At 34.9% G+C, this 21887-nt stretch overlaps 1 protein-coding gene across 1 annotated transcript in view; it reads left to right on the top strand.

Annotated features, from left to right (window-relative positions):
- Positions 1-21887, top strand: part of LOC130219331 (L-fucose kinase) — a 33058-nt gene that overhangs the window by 4398 nt on the left and 6773 nt on the right. The window contains exons 2-19 of the mRNA XM_056451710.1: positions 387-538; positions 2501-2551; positions 2629-2751; positions 3621-3693; positions 4640-4737; positions 4808-4888; positions 5497-5616; positions 7824-7995; positions 8668-8774; positions 8845-8946; positions 9879-10052; positions 10160-10233; positions 12035-12393; positions 16169-16385; positions 18588-18754; positions 19048-19275; positions 19426-19569; positions 21443-21562. Coding sequence (XP_056307685.1) covers positions 387-538; positions 2501-2551; positions 2629-2751; positions 3621-3693; positions 4640-4737; positions 4808-4888; positions 5497-5616; positions 7824-7995; positions 8668-8774; positions 8845-8946; positions 9879-10052; positions 10160-10233; positions 12035-12393; positions 16169-16385; positions 18588-18754; positions 19048-19275; positions 19426-19569; positions 21443-21562 — 2562 coding nt within the window. The remainder of the gene's footprint in view (positions 1-386; positions 539-2500; positions 2552-2628; positions 2752-3620; positions 3694-4639; positions 4738-4807; positions 4889-5496; positions 5617-7823; positions 7996-8667; positions 8775-8844; positions 8947-9878; positions 10053-10159; positions 10234-12034; positions 12394-16168; positions 16386-18587; positions 18755-19047; positions 19276-19425; positions 19570-21442; positions 21563-21887) is intronic.

Here is a 21887-nt window from a genome sequence, read left to right as displayed (position 1 = left end):
GTCCCTTATTTATCCTCTGTCACCACTCAGAACCACCAATTATTCCAGCGGATGCCCTTCCAACCGAGTACTGGAAAACACCCATAAACACTCATTTACACACACACATACACTATGGCCAATTTAGTTAATCCAGTTCACCTATAGCGAATGTCTTTGGACTGTGGGGAAAACCAGAGCACCCGGAGGAAACCCACGCCAACACGGGGAGAACATGCAAACACAGAGATGCCAACTGGTCCAGACGGGACTCAAACCAATGACCTTCTTGCTGTAAGACGACAGTGCTAACCACTGAGCCATCATTTTGCCCGCTGTAAATATAATGGAAACCTATGTAATGTCCCCACAACTCACAAAAAAAACCCTGTTTGTGTGTGTTTCAGAGCTGGAGGTGCGTCAGAAGCGTGGTGTTCTTCCAGATGATGCTCTGCTGCTGACGGTTCCTGACCCTCACGCTCGGCTGGGCAGCGGCGGAGCCACACTGAACGCCCTGCTGGTGGCTGCAGAACACCTGAGCGCCAGAGCTGGATACAGCGTGAGTCTTACTTTTCTCTGTGTGGGATTCGGAGAGAAATGCTCGATGGATGCATACAAGATTTATTTTATACTTTATTTTTATTTCTATTTTTTTTAAATAATTCAATTCATCTTAATTTGTATAGCGCTTTTACACTGCAGATTGGGTCAAAGCAGCTTCACATTATAGTGAATTGAAACAGTGTCAGTTTAGTTTTCAGAGTTTAAGTTACGTTCAGTTTAGTTCAGTGTGGTTCAATATTCATGGCCGAGAGTCCAAACACTGAAGAGCAACTCTACAAGTCTCGAACCATGCAAGACAGAGGCGACAGCGGCGAGGACAAAACTTCACCAATTGGCGAAAGTGAAGGATAGAAAAAGCCTTGAGAGAAACCAGGCTCAGTTGGGCACGACCATTTCTTCTTTGGCCGAACATCTTGTGCAGAGCTGCAGTCTAGGCTCCGGAGGCTGGAGAACGCTGGACGTCAGCGAAGACATGTCTGTCCCTGGAGTCTCACAGGAATCAGTCTCATGCTCTCCACTCCTCCATGAACACCACAGCAGCTGCTCAGTATACGGCCTGGTCCGGGATTGTGGAAACCTTGGGATCATCTCTTCACAGGTCTTGGATTGCATCAGTGGCGCTGCATAATCTTTGGGGGCCTCGAGATGACTATCCCCATGAGGAAATAGAGAATAAAGAGAATAATTAGCTTAGCTGCTGTTCATGTTGTATATAAACGGGATGTGTGGAGCACATTCATGCGTCATATGTAGGGCCAGACGGAATCTGCAGACGTTTTTTTGCTATTTCTGTGGAGAATTTTGCTAAAAATATGCGGATTTCTGCGGAATGATTTTGGGACTATCATAACTAAAACCTTAATATGTGAAATAAAAAATAATATATTTAACAATTTTATTTAATGTTTACAATGCAAATTCAATTAGTTGCACTTTATTTGGTAAGCAAAGCAAGTCTCTCATATAATATCTCTACTGAAAGACAGAAAACATTACTGTACAAACTGCATTGTACATAAATCAGATGAACATTATCATTATAGTCAATAATATTACTGTACTTAATTTAAAAACTGAATAAATATAGATTTACACAAGTAAATAAACAGAATTAGAGATGTGCTAAAAATCTGCAGAATTCTGCGTGCGCAGATTCCGTGTGGGACTACTCATTTGTGATGCATTGAGTGTATGGTTTACTAAAAAGATAGATCTTTAATCTAATTTTGAACTGAGAGAGTGTGTCTGAGCCTAGGACATTTTCAGGAAGGCTATTTCAGAGTTTAGGAGCCATAAATGAGAACGCTCGACCTCCTTTACTCGACTTAGCTATTCTATTTAATCTTATAAATAAAAAAAATAATAAAGAATACAATAACACACCGGAAATTAAATGAACAGTTGACTGGTCACATATTTCCTTATAGGTCACATTAACAAATACATATTAAGATCAGTTTACACTGTGTACAGGCATAAGTCCAATCCATTTCTCCCAATATTGCAGGTATTTGTCCAATTGTATTTTTAAATAAAAAGTCATCTTATTTTGAACGTTAGATATGATATCCAACCACTCAGATTTTGTAGGGGGTTGGAGTTGGGACGCATACAAAATTGAGATGAAATACAGATTTTTAAAGTTCGCATGTACCGGAAGCTGTGATTATACATATTGTGATGCAGCTACTGGAGGAACGGAATATTAAATGAGAAAGCAGTGGGCGTGGCTTGTTTTTTCCTACTGCGAGCTGATTGGATGTAGTAAAGTAGGTATTTTATTCAGAAAGATCGGGAAATGGATTTCGGGAGAGTTATTACAACCTATCGGACACCTCCTCCTCCTCGCTATTTCTGTTTGTTGTCATATTTGTGTGTTCGTCATTCACTGTGTGTAATTATCAGAATGCAGTTTTCTTTCTGTTTGCATTGATGAAGATGAAATGTTTGTGTTCAGGTGGTGAACGCTGATGTTCTGGATGAAGCTCATATCCTCATCCTTCACACGGTTTGTAAAGCAGAATTAAAAAATCAGATGTGTATCATGATCAAACATGCACTTATAGGTGTGTGTTTGGGTTTTAGGGTCGAGATTTCCCATGGGACGGCTGCAGCAGGGCTTTCTGCTGGATGCCTGTGCAGAGATCAGATGCTGTGGAAGGAGCCGTTTGTTGCTTGGATCTGCTGTTAGACTGTCTGTCCACAAAGGTGAGCAGAACTCAATCACGTACAAAAAAACTGGAACGTTTTGTACAAGAATCTGTGATTTGTTAATTCTCTTTATACTACAGGGTTGTTAAATGCTCGTTCTGATTGGCTGATGGACATTTTTATGTGTGGAGTTATTTTTAGATACTAATAAAGCATGTAGTATAGTTACAGACAGGTTTTGACCGCATGACAAACATTCTATATCACTACACTGAATGATTGTTCAGTTATTTTACGGATACAACCGTCAAAAATCACACCAAAACTAAACAAAAGGCTTCAGGTGAGATGTGTAAGAAACTAGTCTTACACACTGAAGAAGTTTGAGGAAAAAACTTGACAAAAATGAAGATTAAAAAGTAAGATATTTTGAAGAATGTTAAAAACCGGTAACCACTGACTTCTATAGTAGCTGTTTTCATACTATGAATGTCAATGGTTACAGTTTTACAGCATTAAAACCCTCAAACTGGTTTGAAACAACCAATAATTGTCATATTTGGTGAATTACATCTTTAAAATCAAAATTAGTTCATATTTACAAACTCTTGAAATTATTTATTTGTGCTTTTGTCAATTAAATAAGTTAGAAAATTAATTAAGCATTTCCCAGAGATGGGTTGAGGCTGAAAGGGCATCTGCTGCGTAAAAACGTGCTGGATAAGTTGGCGGTTCATTCCGCTGTGGTGCCCCTGGATTAATAAAGATACTAAGCCGAAAAGAAAATGAATTAATTCATTAAGCACAGATTCTTGAAGGTTTTCAGAATTGAGGTTTGTACATGAATTCCTACAGCGTACTCACAATGGCAGTACATGATTATTATTATGCACAATCATGCTCAGTGAAACATCCTGCTGTTTCAGATCTGCGCTGGCTCTCCGCCAGGCGTTTGGGTGTGCAGCACCGATATGATGCTGAATATTCCAACACGACAGGGTGAGCAACTTTTATACAATTTTATACAATAGCTTTATCTAATGCACCTCCCTGCGCCAGTTTCGGTTCACTCCGTGTGCTCCGGTTTCCTCCCACAACCCAAACACATGCAAGTTAGATGACCTGAAGATATTAAATTGTCCCTCCCCTGACTTTTGTTTAAGGAAGACTCGTGTTTGGATTAACTGGTTCTCACCATGATTATAGCATTAGCTGCTGGAGTGGTGTTAAAGGGATAGTTCACACACAAATAAAAATGTACACACTATTTACTCCTCTCAGGTGGCTCTAAACATTGATGTGTTTCTTTCTTCTGTTGAACGCAAATGGAGATATTTTGAAGAAAGCTGAAATCCCGTAACCATTGACTAATATAGTAAGAAAAATAAATACTAATGGAAGTCAATGGTTACACGTTTCATTCTTCAAAATATCTTCTTTAGTGTTCAGCAGAAAAAAGAGACTCATAAAGGTTTGAAACAAGGAATTGTGGGTAAATGGTGACAGAATGTAAATTTTTGGGTGAAAATTTAAAAAGATTCCATCAGTAATTACTCGCCGTCATGTTGTTATAAACCCAGGAGACCTTTGCTTGTCTTCGAAACACAAATTAAGATATTTTTAATTAAATCTGAGAGCTATTTGACCCTCCATAGCCAGCAAGGGTCCCAAAAAGTTAAAAGTCCATAAAGCAAATTATTAAAAAGAGATTTTTTTTGTGTGTGTGAACTATCCCTTTAATATCTAAATGAATAAATACTAATGAACAATCTCAAGATTATATATGAAGTCACAATTTTAAAAGAATTACACAGTTTTTATACACACACACACACACGATTTTTAGCTTAAAATGCTACAGTAAGACGTTTTACTGTAACGTTTATTGTTTAACTCTTAATCTTTAACTTTTGATTTGATCTATATTATGTTTTTCTCTTGACAGTGATTCCATGGGACGGGTTTTCTGGGGTTCGGGTTGTGGCTCTACCAGGTGACATTGATTTTGCAGTGCATCATGGCGTCTATATCACCGATGCAGAGGTGCGTTATTGGAAATGAGGCCTTTAGGTGTCGCTTTTTTGCGTTTTCTGATATATTTTTGCTTTTGTAGACCAGAGTGCGCAACATTATCTATAAGGGCTCAAAGGAGGAGATCAGCTCTGCCACAGTTTCTGATGGGAAAGTTCCTCTGGTATGAATTTAATTGGCAAGTTTCTATATTTTTTGTATACTGTGTGTTTCATTAAAACAATTTGAAATGGATAATTAAAATGTAATATTTTTCCTGTGATGGCTAATTTTTCTACTATACTATTGTTATGTTATTCCACATCTGCAGTGTCAAATGTATTCATTTTTTAATCAGTTAATTATTGTTGATTTGCAAAATAACTTCATGAACAAAAGCTTCAAATAACACCATTCAATTCAATTAAGTTTTGTGTGACATTCTTTAATATTTTTATTTAGTTATTTTCATAATATGTGATCATATTTAATGATTTTTGTGTGTTTTTAAGAGATGGTGATGATGAATAATACAAAAACTATTAAAAATATATATTTTATTTCATTTTTAAGCGTTCAGTAAAATAATTTATTATTTAATTTATTAATATGGTGTGTTATAGCATAGTTGCTAAACTATTTTCGATATAACTATAAACGATTTCCTTTTAAAAACAATTCCCAAAAAACTCTAAAAGTTATATACACTTTTTAAAGGAGCATTCAATATTCTGATTGCATGTAAAAAAAAAAATTGTGGAGTCTTCCTACAAGTGTCTGTGTGGTGCTCAGGTGTCCGGGCCAGTGTTTTTCTCCAGGACTGTAGCAGAGAAACTCTTACAGACCCATGTTACTCCACCTCTGGAGGGCTGTACGTATCTTGGCATGGATTCAGGAGCGCCACCACTTGAGGTAAAAACACACAACTTGGTTATCTTTTTAAATTAATCTCAGCGGCAAGCTGTTTTAGCAAGTATCTAAAGAATAAGTGTCTAAAACAAGCACTAGTAACTAATATTTAAGTACTAGTCCTTAAAGTCCACATAAAACAGGAGCTGCGACTGTTTTTTTTCTCGTGTTGTGACCAAGTGGCAACCTCCCGCTCTCCCTCGGGAAGCCAATACGGAAGTAACTGAAACTGCAATTCATCAAAATTCCGCTAGTCCTGGCTCCATAATAGAGCAAATTTTAATTGAGCCCACTGTTAGAATGGCCAACTTTACAGCAGAAAAAAAGGTGTTTACAGCCTGGTACAAAGAACGATTTTGGTTCATATAGCTATTATTACCCTCCATGACAACTGTGAGGGGGTGAATTTTTTTATAACTCATCCATTTCCTTTATATTAGGTTATATTAAGTTTGCATAATTAAGGGCGTGGCCACTTGAGTGACAGCTAGGTCTCGCTGGTCGCCGTCACTTCACCTCAGCTGAATCCGGCAGATTGGCCACTGATCTCGGCATATTCATCGTATTTTTGTTTTGTTTTATGTGGCTTTACACAGTCAGCTGCCTTTTGGACTTATTTCTTACAATTATCAGATGATATGGGATGCTGTGTGCATTTAATTGTGCTCACAAACCATTCACGTGGCCTCCGTTTCCCATGTGAGTAAAGTTATATACTTGTATACCATCTCTATAAATGTATTTGTTTTATTTAAGATCATTTATCATTAATATTTTTCTTTAGACCCGTAAAGCACTCCAGAATGTGACAGATTGATTAGCTGTAGGCTCTAGAACAGTAATCTGAAGCGTTATCATACAGTGTTATGCTGGAGTTCATCAATAGTCTTGCATTTACTAACACAGACTATATCTGAAGTGTTTGGAAGTAATTCAGGTTTTCCTCCTGTAGAAAAACATCATAAGAACAATGCTTAGTGGCTCAGTGTATTACTACAGTGTTTTTAACAGTCTAAACACTTTATTGATATAGTGTACAGCCAAGCACATGTGGTCAGAACACAAACGAGTCGCAGGTAATAAAGTATCAAGCGTTTCTCTCAAAGTAAAGTCTGTCTGCCAGGTCTAAGCAAAGTGCCAGCACATGTCTGTAGCTCCGCTCACTCTCCGCCTTTTTGCCCTTGTTTGGTATCCCGCCGTGGGTGTGATGACGCGCGAACAAAATGGCGACGGTTGGCCGTGCCTACTTGTAGCTTCTTTTGCAGTGTTCAGAAACCTATGGGTGACGTCACGGATACTACGTCCATATATTTTACAGTCTATGGTTGTGACGCAGCTTCTAGTGAAACGCAATATTAAATGAGAAAGCAGTGGGCGTGGCTTGTTTTTTCTACTGCGAGCTGATTGGATGTAGTAAAGTAGGTATTTTATTCAGAAAGATCTGGAAATGGGTTTTGGGAAAGTTATTACAACCTAACGGACACCTCCTCCGCACCAGGAGGACTGTTTATTGTCAAAACTGACAGCTGGCCCTTAAATATGTTAGCCACGCCCAATACATCAGACAGCATTTTCAGATTTCAATTAAAGGTTACAAGCGCAAACTAGGCGACGCAGTGGCGCAGTAGGTAGTGCTGTCGCCTTACAGCAAGAAGGTCGCTGGTTCGAGCCTCGGCTGGGTCAGTTGGCGTTTTTTCTGTGTGGAGTTTGAATGTTCTCCCTGTGTTCGCGTGGGTTTCCTCCAGGTGCTCCGGTTTCCCCCACAGTCCAGAGACATGCGGTACAGGTGAATTGGGTAGGCTAAATTGTCCGTAGTGTATGTGTGTGTGAATAAGTGTGTATGTGTTTCCCAATGATGGGTTGCAGCTGGAAGGGCATCCGCTGCATAAAAAAAATGCTGGATAAGTTGGCGGTTCATTCCGCTGTGGCGACCCCAGATTAATAAAGGGACTAAGCCGAAAAGAAAATGAATGAATGAATGGAGAGCAAACTATTAGTTTTTTCTTAATGACATGCACAGATGAATTGTTCACCACAAAACTAGCAATGTGATCTAACAAAATCAGTATAATTAGTTTTGATTTCATTTGTACTTTAATAGAAAAGTACTAGTATTTAAAAAAGCTGACAAGTAGTGTCGTGCTAGCACACTAGCAGTATGGTTTACAAATTAAATGGTAAAATCTGTCAAACATGCCTCTCTCTTGCAGATATCTCTGTTTCTTGATGTTCTAGTGTGTCTTTGCACTGATGTGACCGAGCATGAATTCATTAATGGAGAGAGAACTGGCTGCAGTTCTCCCTTCTCACCTCAGGGGGCAGCAGTGAGGAGCGGGCGTGCAGTGCTGTGGAGGAGCCTCAGAGGATCCTCTATCTCTATGTGTAGGCTTTCACTATATTTTTTTGTCTTTCTGGCTATTAGGCTGCGTCCGAAATCGCATACTTTCATACTATATAGCAGTGTTTCCCAACCCTGTTCCTGGAGGCACACCAACAGTACATATTTTGAATGTCTCCCTTTTCTGACCCATTAACTTTAGGTTTTGGAGTCTCTTCTAATCTTCTGATGAGTTGATTCAGGTGTGTTTGATTAGGGAGAGGTTGAAAATGTGTACTGTTGGTGTGCCTTCAGGAACAGGGTTGGGAAACACTGCTATATAGTATGCTAAAAATAAGATGCGAGTTGAGTAGTATGTCCGAATTCATAGAATTTGAAAACGGTATATGAGAAGTATCCGGATGACCTCCTACTTCCGGCGAGATTCTGAAGTGTGCATCCGATGGATGCTACGCTATCCCATGATGCACCATGAGAGAATTTATAAATGGGAGTGCAGCGACACAACTCACGAAATGGCGGATGTAGTAGGTCTGAGTTCCATTCCTACTGCTCACATTCATACTGTATAGAACATACTTTTCTAACAGCCAAGTAGTAAGTTTAAATTCAAATGCAGTACTTACTGAATATTAGGCGATTTCGGACATAGTTTCTTCTCAAAACAAAGGACAGATATAGCAAGAATATTATGGTATGTAATTCGTTGTCTCTAGTTTACATTCCAGATGGTCGCTATGATTATTTGACTCAGTCGGGTCGGGAACATGTCGACCGTCTGACAAAATCTGGATCTGAGACGACGATTCTCTCTCATATTCAGGTAGGAACTGTTGTGAATATCAATTCATTTAAATGTTTGTGTTATTTAAAAGTTTATTTCTGTTGTGAAGGATGCGAAGAGTGTGGCTGAAGGCTGCAGGGTGATAAATAGCATCCTGGAAGGAGACATTCGTGTATCTGCAGGAGCTGTTGTGCAGCACTGCCACTTAAAGGTCTGGAGGGCTTTTAATGCACCTTGGTTAACTTGCGGTAAATTGAAAGATATGAAACCGGCTTTAGCTATTTTTATTTTTATTTTTTCCAACCAAATATTATGTTTCACTAATAGATATATAAATCATAATTTCTTATCCTTATTATTAAATAATCACATTACTTATTATTTTATTATATTACTTAATATTTTATTAATATTATTATTATTATTATTATTATTATTAATATTTTATTATTATTATTATTATTATTATTATTAATATTTTATTATTATTATTATTAATATTTTATTATTATTATTATTATTATTATTATTAATATTTTATTATTTTATTATTATTAATAATAATAATAATATTAATATTTTATTATTAATATTATTATTAATATTATTGTTATTATTATTATTATTATTATTATTATTATTATTACTTATAATTTAAACTTTTGAATATTTCAGTGTAAAATGAAATGTATTTTTGTTTTCATTATAGTAGGCTACACTAGTATTTTATCCATTTGTTTCTAACTTGTTTAATTGATTTTATTATTTAATGTACATACAAACAATAGAATTTTAAAATATACATTTTTTTATCATAATCTTAAATTATAATCATCTTGATTATAGTAGAATATTATAGTATTATTAAATAGTATTATATTATAGTGATTATAGTAGTTTTACAAAGTAATATTTCTATGCTATTTTTAGCATATTACATTGCATTTCATATATGTAGAAAATAATATTCTAAATGATGATGAGGATTATTCATACAAATAAAAATACTATTTGTTTTACTGTGCAGTTTTTGTTGAATTAAATGACATGCAACTCACACATTAAATACAATTTACAATACAAACTTAGAGAATTTTATTAAAGTATAGCTATCAATCACAATGTGCCAACTGTCAATTACAGGGTCCAATCCAGGTGCATTCTGGGTGTCTGCTGTCTGGGCTTGAACTCACATCATCATCCTACATCCAGCATCTGCCTCTTTCCAGTGACATCATCATTCAGGCTCATCGAGTGATGCTGGGAGAGATGAAGTTAACCGTATACACGGCATTTGGAGCTCATGACAGTTTAGAGGTGGGTTCTCAGTTATATCAATTAATATTAATTTCTTTGCGTTTATTTTCAATAAAAATATGAATGTATGCTAGTTTGGTGTATTTTATTGATTATTTACCTTACAGGCCTCCGCTGATGATGTCACTGCATCATTCCTGAATCAGAAATGGAGGGATTTTTATTCTCGGACTGGAATACAGTAAGGATGATAATTTTGGAGTAAAGATTCACCTAGAGAAGTGATTCGAAATTCACTTTAATAATGAAAGAAGGTTTAAGTCCAGTGGGAAACATAATGTTTGTCGTCAAACTGGGGAAAAATCAACTGAAAGTGTGTGCAGTGTCATTAAATGTGTTTTGTTGATTTAAGGTTTTTTGCAACGGTTCCATTTCTTTGTTAATCACTCAACCAGCCAGCAATTTTCATGCAGGACAATCGACCTGCTTTCACCCAGCCAAACAGGTGAAACAGATCCTGAAAGCTGAAATCGTTGAAATGATAAAATGGCCATCCAAGAGTCCTGACCCAAACCTGATTAAAAAATCTTAGTAAAACCTTGGTGAAAAAAGCTAGGGTTAATAAGATGTATTTAAGTCATTCAAAGCAAGGGCCTGTACATTTTATTACTGCTGCAACCTTCAGAAATTGTACTTGTAATGCTGGACATTATGTTCTAGTCATTGCTGTTCTGTATTTTTGATCAGTGTTTTCCCCTAAATCAAGGGTTTTTGTTGAAGTTTCTTAGTTTATTTGTAAACACCGTTCTACTGTCACAGTAAAGACAACTAACAGATTTCAAAATTTAGCACCAATTTAGACAAGCTTTATCATTTACAGATCTCTCAATGCAGGCAGCTAAATGAGCAAAATTAGCTACATTTTCACCAACTATAAATCGCTTATGTAATAGATGTGAAGTAGAAATAGCTAATCACACACACACACACACACACACACGTTTGGTCATGTTCTAAAATAACCAAGTTCTGGCAATTATTATTTAATTTCTTTTCAAATGTTTTGCATGTATCCCTTGTCCTATTGTAGGAATATTTGGTTTAATTACAGATCTCAGTTTAGTCAATAATACCAAACGTATGATTTCGTTTTCAACTATAAATGCTAGACGTCTTATACTGCTTAAATGGAAGGACAAATTTCATCTAACTTTAAATCACTGAATTAGGGATCTTATGTACCATCTTACAATGGAGAAGATTCAGTACTCCACCAAAGGTTGCAGTCAAAAGTTGTATCTTATTTGGCAGCCAGTGCTGACATATATAAAGCAAATGGATCCAAACTTAATATTTGCAGTTTGATCGTTGTTTATTTGTTTCTCTTTTTTTTTCTTCCCTCCATTTTATGTTATTTTAATTTCTATTTAATTATTTTATTTCTTTATATTATATTTGCTAAGCCTATTGTGACTCATTGTATGCGTATATATGTACAATAGATGAGTGAACATATAAGGGAACTTTTATTTACTTGTATGTATGTATGTATGTATATATGTATGTATGTATGTATGTATGTATGTATGTATGTATGTATGTATGTATGTATGTATGTATAAATGTATGTATGTATGTATGTATGTATATATGCATGTATAAATGTATGTATATATGCATGTATGTATGTATGTATGTATGTGTGTATGTGTGTATGTATGTATGTATGTATGTATGTATGTATGTATGTATGTATGTATGTATGTATGTATGTATGTATGTATGTATGTATGTATGTATATATCATGACATGATGTAAAACAGATTAAAAGTGTGCATAATATATTGTATAGAAATAGTGCAGTGGGGCGGGGGGGGGGAAAATAATTGGAGCAAAAATAATTTGTCTCTGTTTTTCAAATATTTTTGAAATAGTTGTTTTATTGACCCAAATATTAATAAAAAGATCTGAGAAAAAAAGAAAAGAAAATGAGGTGTTCCTAAGTTAAAAGTGTGATCTTCTCTGTGTGTTTGTGTTAAAGGCCTCTGTACCTCTGGGGTCCTGAAAGGAAGGAGTCGGGCTGTCTGCTGGACGCCCGTTTGTTCCCCGTGTTCATGCCACACTCCGGACCTGTGGGACTGGAGGGAGTTTGTTGGCTTCTGGGTGGTTCTGGGACGCTGGAGAAGTGGAAGGAAGCCTGGAGACTCTCGCTCAGGGATATCCTCATCCTGACGGACCAGCAGACAGAGTTAAACTGGAGACAGCAGCTGTTCTTTAGTGTAGGCCGAAGAAGAGCCGTGGACACTCTAAAGGACCACAGAGGACTCAATTTACTCCCGTTTTTCAGAGCAGCAGCGCTGGCCGGCCAGCAGGAGGCGCTATTGCAGGCACTGGATTCAGGTGAGGACTGAACAAGGTTTGTTTGGATCCTGGAAATCCTTGAAAAGGCTTGAAATTTGAATAGTGCTTAGATTTTGAATAGAGGGCTTGAAACTACTTTCAAGAAGAATAGTTTGTGTTTTGATAATACACTACCGGTCAAATATTTGGTGTCTGCATGATTTTTAAATTAGATTTTTAAAGCTGCATTTATTTAATCAAAAATACAGAACAAATTGTGAAAGGTTATTGCACTATAAAATAACGTAAAATAGAATTAGTTTATAATTTAATTTAATAATTTATTCCAGTGATTTTAATGATGCATTTTCAGCTTCATTACTCCAGTCACATAATCCAGTCACAGAAATCACTATAATACTAATTATTATCATTATTATATTATTATTATTATTATTATTATTATTATTAATACTATTATTATTATATTATAATATTATTATTAGAAATATTATATTATTATTATTATTATTATTATTATTATTATTATTATTATTATAATTAATATATTCTTCTTACTATTATTTTTATTAATATTATTATTATTATATTATTATTATTATTATTATTATTATTATTATTATTATTATTATATTATTATTATTATTATAAATATTACTATTATTATTACTATTATTATATTATTATTATTATTATTATTATTATTATATTATTATTTATATTATATTTTATTATTATTATTATTATTATTGTAATATTATTGTTATTATGTTATTATTATTTATATTATTATTATTATTATTTAGATTATATTATTATTTAGATTATATTATTAGTATTGTTATATTATTATAGATATTATTATTATATTATTATTTATATTATTATTATTATTATTATTTATATTATATTATTATTATTATATTATTTATATTATATTATTGTTATTATTATTATTATTATTATTATATTATTATTTTTATTATTATTATAATTATTATTATTATTATTATATTTATATTATATTATTATTATTATTTATATTATATTATATTTTATTATTATATTATTATTATTATTATTATTATTAATGGTAATAGTAATAAAAACAGTAATGACTGGAGTAATGATTTAATTTTAAACCACATAAAATAAAAAAGCAGTTTAAAATAGTTAAAGGTATTTAACATATTAACTTTTTTTAAACGTTTAATAAATTAACAGAATAATTTTCTTTAAAACAATTGACCGGTAGTGTGTATCTTACTTAATAGATAATAATAATAAGTATCTAATAAAATCATTATTTTTTTGCTTTTGCATAAAATGAAAGCTCTGGAGTCTGCGCATATGCCTGTAGTCTTTTTTATTTGCACCCTTTGATAAAGTAGTGGAAGATGAGAATATGAATGGTGATTCACACTTTGCGACTGAACAATGGCTGAAATTAAAATAAATATACATTTAAGATAAGAAGATGACACATTTAAAGGGATAGCTTATGCAAAAATGAAAATGTACTCATTATTTACTCATTCAAGGCGTTCCAAATCGTTGATTTTTCTTTGTTCTGTTGAACCCAAAAGAAGATATTTTGAAGAATGCTGAAAACCTGTAACCATTGACTTTTATAGTAGAAAAAAAAACATATACTTTGGAAATCAATGGTTTCAGATTTTCAGCATTTTTCTAAACATCTTATTTTGTGTTCAACAGAACAAAAAGTAAATGTTGAGGAAATGATGAAATTATGTATCTAAATTCATTCATTTTCCTTCAGCTTAATCCCTTTATTTATCAGTGGAATCAACCGCCAACTCATCCAGCAAATGTTTTTACGCAGCGGATGCCCTTCCAGCCACAACCCAGTACTGGAAATGTATGTAAATTATGAGAATTAAAAATTTTGGGTGAACTATCCCTTAAGATGTGTGTGAATTACATTTAAAAGGGCCAATGACAGTAAATCAATGTTCGGCTTGGGGCAAAAAGGCCAAATACAATTCCTAAGAATACTATACTATACTATACTATACTATACTATACTATACTATACTATACTATACTATACTATACTATACTATACTATACTATACTATACTATTCTACACTACACTATACTATTCTACACTGCACTGCACTGCACTACACTACACTACACTACACTATACTATACTATACTATTCTACACTACACTGCACTGCACTACACTACACTATACTATCCTACACTACACTATACTACACTACACTATACTATACTATATACTACACTACACTATACTATACTATTCTGCACTACACTGCACTGCACTACACTACACTACACTGCACTACACTACACTACACTACACTACACTACACTATACTATACTACACTACACTATACTATTCTACATTGCACTGCACTACACTACACTATACTATACTATACTATAGACCATTTTAAGGGATGTAAACAATAACAATGGTTCTAATTTCCTGTATTGCATTTTTAATTTCCATAGTGTCCAAGAATCCTAAAAGGTCCACATGTTGATAAATAATGTTATGATGGCTGTTAAGAGCTGATTAAACTGCCTCTTGTTACAGTTACAAAATAGTTTGACAACAAGCAGGAAATGTTCATCGCCACGTCGAAATGGTCTATACCAGGGGCGTTGCTAGACATAAAGCTCTACTAGGGCACCAAAAAAAATATAATAATAATAAAAAAAAAATATATATATACATATATCTTTTTAAAGAAATATTTTTTATAAATAAAATACAATTATTATTCGAAATAATGTTAAATGTAACTGGAAAACAATGTTTAGACAAAACTGGAGTGATATGCTGAGATCATTTAAGAAATATTTTGCATAAATATTAATTTCATTTGAATTAAATTCTATAGACAATTCAATAAAATACAAAAAAAATGTGTTATAGAATTATCTGTTGTAGACTTGACACATGGCAGAGAATTCGGTTCGTTAAGTCTTTACCTCTCTGACTCCTCATCCCTCCTTTTTGCTTCATACAAAAAAATCAGGAGGCATGCTTAGGTAAGATCACCATCATATTGTTTAAACTTTAGTTTTGTCGACTAGCTAAACAAAAAAGGCTGTCACGCTGGTTTTACAACACATGAGCGACGCGTGACAAGTAAGTAGGCTGCTTTTTTGGCGCGCATGTTAACTACCGGGATTCACACCTGCAGAAGAGCAGTGCGTGAGAGAGGCGCACACGCGGAGAGGCGCAATTTTTCTGCGCACACGCGGAGATGCGTCAGTTTGCTTTTTGATTAAACACATTGCTTTCACCAGCGTTTGTTCGGTTGCACATAAAGAATAACGTCTTTATTTCGGAATTACCACTCTTAATAAATACACTTGCATATGAAGTAAATCATATCTCAATTCATTTACTGGGGCACTGGAGATTTTTACTGGGGCACGTGCCCCAGTAAATTGGGTCTAGCGATGCCCCTGGTCTATACTATACTATACTATACTATACTATAGAATACAATACCAAATAGCATCTGATATAATGTGATGAAGTATGTATATGTAGTCTATGTAAATTTGTAATTTGTGTAGCATACAGGTCGTAGGTTAAACTTAAGTACTGCCCAGAGTAGATATCTTTTGCAATTTGCCATACTTGAAATATGTTGAAAATGCATCTGGAAAATGCTTAAATTTGACTTTGGAAAAGGTGTAAGAAAATGTGTAATTTAAGAAAAGGTGCAAGATGAGGGTAAAAGGTGATCATATTTTGAACATATGCAGACTCTTGAGTGTATTTAAGGTTTGTTGTGCTCTCAGTTGCTGCAAACAGCAGTGGTGATCTTGGAGTAGCGGCCCGCTGTCTGGCCTGTATCGCGGATGTTCTTGGCTGTCTGGCTGGCGAAGGGAAAGGCGGTTTGAGAAGCGGACCAGCAGCGAATCCATCATGGGCTCCTGCTTTTAAACACCTCGAGGATGAAAACTTACCTGCAGGAGTCCAGGAACTAGCCAATCAAAGAGAGCGCTGGCTGAGCAGGTCAGAACTGATGTGTTTTTTATTAAATGTATACTTTTAACCATTTGATGATGATTTCCAGTGTTTTGTAAGTTACTTAAAAATATGAATTATTAATTCTATAATAAGGCACGGTGGCTCAGTGGTTAGCACTGTCGTCTCACAGCAAGAAGGTCACTGGTTTAGAGTCCCAGCTAAGTCAGTTGACATTTCTGTGTGAAGTTTGCATGCTCTCCCCGTGTTGGCGTGGGTTTTCTTCGGGTGCTCCAGTTTCCCACAGTCCAAAGACATGCGCTGTAGGTGAATTGATGAACTAAATTGGCCGCAGTGTATGAGTGTGTGAATGTGAGAATGTATGGGTGTTTCCCAGTGCTGGGTGGCGGCTGGATGGGTATCCGCTGTGTAAAACAGCCGGAATAGTTGGCAGTTCATTCCACTGTGGCGACCTCTGAAATAGAGACTAAGCCAAAAGAAAACAAGTGAAAGAATGAACTATATAATAAAATGTTATATAAATTACTTTATTTAAATGTTCTGTTTAAAAAGTATCTTAATTACTCAATTAGTAATTGAATTACTTTACTCAATACTACTTAATATCAGTATAAATTTTAGTGCATAGACAATAGAAATTAAATTTAACTCTTTAAATTTGACTCAGACAGAACCTTTTAGCTTTATTGATAATGTAACACTACATTACAGAATAATAAACATTATCAAAACCAAAACACAAAGCAATGATATTTTCAAAACTATTTCACAATGATATTTTCATAAAAACCATACATAAATACCATAATATTTCATAAATACCATACACAGACATACATTTTTAAATAATTAATTGTTTCATAAGCACATTCGATCGTCTTGCCAAATGTAACCTTTAAAGGGCACCTTTTAGCCCTTTTTTCAGATTTAATATAGGTCTTTTGTGTCTCCAGAAAGTGTGTGTAAAGTTTCAGCTCAAAACCCCCATCAGATTATTTATTAAACGTTTTATTAAATTCCTATTCATACATTTTTTCACTGGGTGGCGGTTTTGATGTACTGCTTCTTTAAGGCTAGTCCTCCCCGTCCACCATTTCTACGTGCCTTAATCTCCTCCCTCGGCAGCGTCAGACATCATACAGACTTGAAGGAAGCAGATCTCACATAGCTTTTGTGAGAAATACTACAGTAAGAGCTTTACCAATTAGTATTTATTGTGCAGTTGCATTTCAGGGTCACACAAAGTTCACGCGCGCACACACACACCGCAGCAGACACACACAGACACACACACAGACAGACAGAGCACCCGTTTAGCTTTGCACTCTTTTTGCACGCATATGTGACAGGATACAGGTTAATCTCCACTGCTGTATGGATATCTGTTATGTTGATGTACAAAATAAACCTGATTTAACGTCCACAAACCGGGATTGAAGCGTCTTCTTTTATAATTGTTCTGACACGCGGCTGTGCTGATGAAGTAAAGCTAAGCTAAATCGCTGTAATTCATTACACACATGCTCTGTTTTAAAACATTTTAAACATGTGAAACTCACTCTTGATAACATTTGATGATGATTGATGATCCTAGCGAACTGAACACACCTTTTATTCCCGGTTGCTTTGCGCTCATCCTCTCTTGTTGATATGATTATACACGTGACTACCGGGACATGTTAATACGCGCAGCTGTCAATCAATATTGGTGGGCGGGGGGACCGCACTCCTACGTCAAGTTGCGGTCGATCTGAAACAGCTCCAATTGGTCCACCGTTTTTATGTTGCTAAATTTAAAAAAAAGGACTGGGTGTGTTAATATCACCCCAATATGACGGTCAATACACCATACATGCACATATGTCTGTCCAAACAGCTTGAAAAGTAGATTTTTCACCATCGGTGCCCTTTAATAGATCCTATTTTTCAGTAACCTTTAAAAAAAAAAGATTTAAAAAATAAATAAATAAAAAAACTTAAAAAAATGATTATTCTGCTAAATATATCTGTAGAACCAAAAAACACAACTCCTCTGCTTTTCTAAATTGACTTATACACAACTGTTAAAAGTTAACAGTATTTAAGGCTAGTACATTATAAGTAACTGTACTTAAATGACCTAAAATTGAAAAGTAATCTCTTACTTTACTTTTTCATCTTTAAAGTAATCTAATTACAGTATCTAGTAACTCTGTGACTAATTGGACCCAACACTGATGATTTCTGCAGAGCTGATTTGTTGGTGAGAGCTGCCAGGCATTATGAGGGGGCGGGGCAGATCCTGCTGAGGAAGGCAGTGATGTCAGCGCGCCAGTTTGTTGTCATTGGCCAAGCAGAGATGCCACCCTTGGGAGAATGGCAGGAAGTGGAGTGTCCTGCTCGACTGGATCTGTCAGGTATGAACTACAGTCATCTGATCAGAGAGACTCTGCTGTGTGATGTTGACAATAGCATAAGCTTGTATAATGACATGGGTATGACACAGGTGTTGCAAGAAAATGTATTATGAGGACATTGCAGATATCCCATTTTCCAAAAGGTTTATAAATCAGAATGTGTTTCATGTTTGTTTAGGTATAGGGTGGATATTTGGCGATCCAGTTTGTACAGTATAAACACAACAGGAACCAATAAAAAAGTCCCCACAATTCACAAAAACAAACCTGTCTGTGTGTGTTTCCATCATCAGGTGGCTGGAGTGACACTCCTCCTATAGCGTTTGAACACGGTGGACTGGTGGTCAATGTGGCCATCAGGGTGGATGGAAAGCGTCCCATTGGAGCTCGAGTTCGGCGTGTTTCAGAGCCTCATCTGCTATTGGTCAGTACCAGCGGTGAACCGGCCTGCAGCATCCGCACTGAAACACTCTGTGAGGAGCTGACTGACCTGGAGGACTATTGTCAGCCTCACGCTCCAGGTCAGATGACACCTGTGTGTGTGTTTTAGATGTTCAGCTGAAGTCAGAATTATTAGTCCTCCTGAATTATTAGCCCCCGTATATTTTTTCCCCGATGTACAAAATCTGCATGTGGAAACATCAGTGTAATGTTGTGTGTTTGTGTTGCAGGTGCCCTGTTAAAGGCTGTGTGTGTGTGCAGTGAGTTGGTGTGTGTGTCGTCTTCTGTCTCTCTGAAAGAGCAGTTGCTGCAGCGCTGGGGAGGCGGACTGGAGATCCACAGCTGGTCCACATTACCGCACGGCTCTGGACTCGGTGGGTTTGTAATACTTTTGACTCAATTACTGTTTGCATGTTGTGTAATAGGTTTAATAAAGCACATTTTGTATTGACCTTATTCTTCACGTACGATCAGGCGGAGCCATTGGAATCTTTCTGACTTCCTTTAACATCCGTTGCTTTTTAGACATTAAAAGCGGCTCGTTATGCTGCTCGATGTTGCAAACTGATACTTTCTTATTATATTATTCAGCTTTTTATGTATTATGAACACACTTGTTTGTAGAGCAAGACGGTTTCCTAGTGTTTATTATTCGTAGTAATTTCTCCCATAGGCAAGTAATAATTGTGGTAATAAGAATTAGAAGTGATTATAGTTATTTTAATAATTTATTTTTAACTCCATTACTTGTGTGTAATGTTCTTTACTAGATATTTAATCCTACTACAACTTAGTAATAATAATTATTATTAATATTATTTGTATTATTATCATTGTTATTATTAAAGTTGCTAAATAATAACATTAATAATAATAATTTAATTAATTTTTTTTACTACATTTGTTGCAGATGTATAATATTTAATTTTATACATCTAGTGTTTTATCTATGATTAGCTCTAGACATGTAAGTGACCACTGAATCACTATATCCCTTTAAATAATTTTAGAGCATCAGAGCATGTCACGTGTTTCGGTAGCCTAGGTGACTAATAGGTTAATCAGGCTAGCAGGAGCGAAGAGAAGACACGTTGCTGTGTGATTTATGGGAAAAAAGGAGGCTTAATCCTGCACAATTTATTTAATAGAACCCTTTGGGAAAGCGGAGCGAGGTATGTGAAGTTAATATTTAAGCCACATGAGTTCATTTGTATGTATATGTTAATCGTGAGCTCAGCCTTCTTATTAGTTGTTTCAAACTGTCTTCATATACTTCATTGTTTCATTTTCATAAGTCGCTCTGTGCATTATATCTTTATTTGTCATATTATTCTGTATACGAGTTGTTTTTATTGATTTTTGTTGTTTCTTTGTGTAGTTTCACGGTGCTACGCAACGAAAGTTTAATGGCTCTCGTCGTGAGCATAATAAAGAATCAAGCACCCGTCAGAAACAGTCCCATATGAGCTTAACCAATGCACACAGTCTGAAGCACCCATGATTAGTTCACCTTTTGAGCCTTCAGGTTTTTGACGTTTGTTCATCATGTGATAGCATGTAAAGAGAGATAACTCAAACCTGACGGCTCAAGAAATGAACGGATCAAACCTTTTTCTGGCTCAAAATACATATGATTTGGCTTCTGTCGTTCACGTGATTACTCAAACCGAGGACTTGAGAGATGAACGCATCAAATCTTTTTACAGCTCTAAATGCATATGATTGGCTTCTGTCTTTCACATGATGAACGACTGACTGAAACCTGATTGAGGACTCGAAAAATGAACTAATTCTTAAATAGATATTTAATCCTACTACTACTAGTACTAGTCATAATAATTATTATTAATATTATTTGTATTAACATCATTGTTATTAATAAATTTGCTAAATAATAACAATAATAATAATAATAATTAATATATATTTTTTTATTTTTAAAACTAAATTTGTAGCAGATTTTAAACAATTATTATTTACTTTAAAACTTTAAAATATTGTCATTTATTATACATATTTGATTTTTTTATAATAATATTAGAATTATTAGACTTAATTAAAATTACTATGTAACTATTGATATAAATTCTATTTTTGTGATATCTAAAGACAGTATTTTATTGTGTATTATTATATTTTATTGTAATTCAATTTTATATATAAGCTGCGTTATGTTTAATAGATTAATTATGTTTGTACTCATTCGATATTAAAATAAATTCCTTCTGATCGTATGTATTTGTCCAGGCACCAGCAGTATTCTGGCAGGAGCAGCTCTTTCTGCAGTGTACAGATGCACAGGACGGAGCTGCGACACAAACTCTCTCATTCATGATGTGCTTTACCTGGAGCAGATCCTCACCACCGGTACCAGACCAGGATTTTATTACTCAATTATTTTATTATCATTATTATTAACTCATCATCAAGCTCTTCCATGAAAGAGTGTGTGGTTCTTAAAGATCCTTTCATATATTTTATCATTTGGCTGTCTACTTGAAAAACGAATTAATCTAATAGTAATAAATTGTCTTTGCATAAAATATATTTATGCTAAATGCCAGGGGCGTAACAGCCATTTTAAAAGTGGGGGGGACAGCTGTACGGTCACCCAAAAGTGATTAATGATTTATTAGCAATAAAGTTTGTTTAATAATCTTTTAACCAAAATTCTAAAATAATTACAAAATAT

Source organism: Danio aesculapii, chromosome 25, assembly GCF_903798145.1.
Source record: "Danio aesculapii chromosome 25, fDanAes4.1, whole genome shotgun sequence".
Classification (NCBI taxonomy): Eukaryota; Metazoa; Chordata; class Actinopteri; order Cypriniformes; family Danionidae; genus Danio; species Danio aesculapii.
The sequence above is the reverse complement of the archived record's forward strand: the minus strand, read 5'-3'. Positions and strand labels throughout refer to the sequence as shown.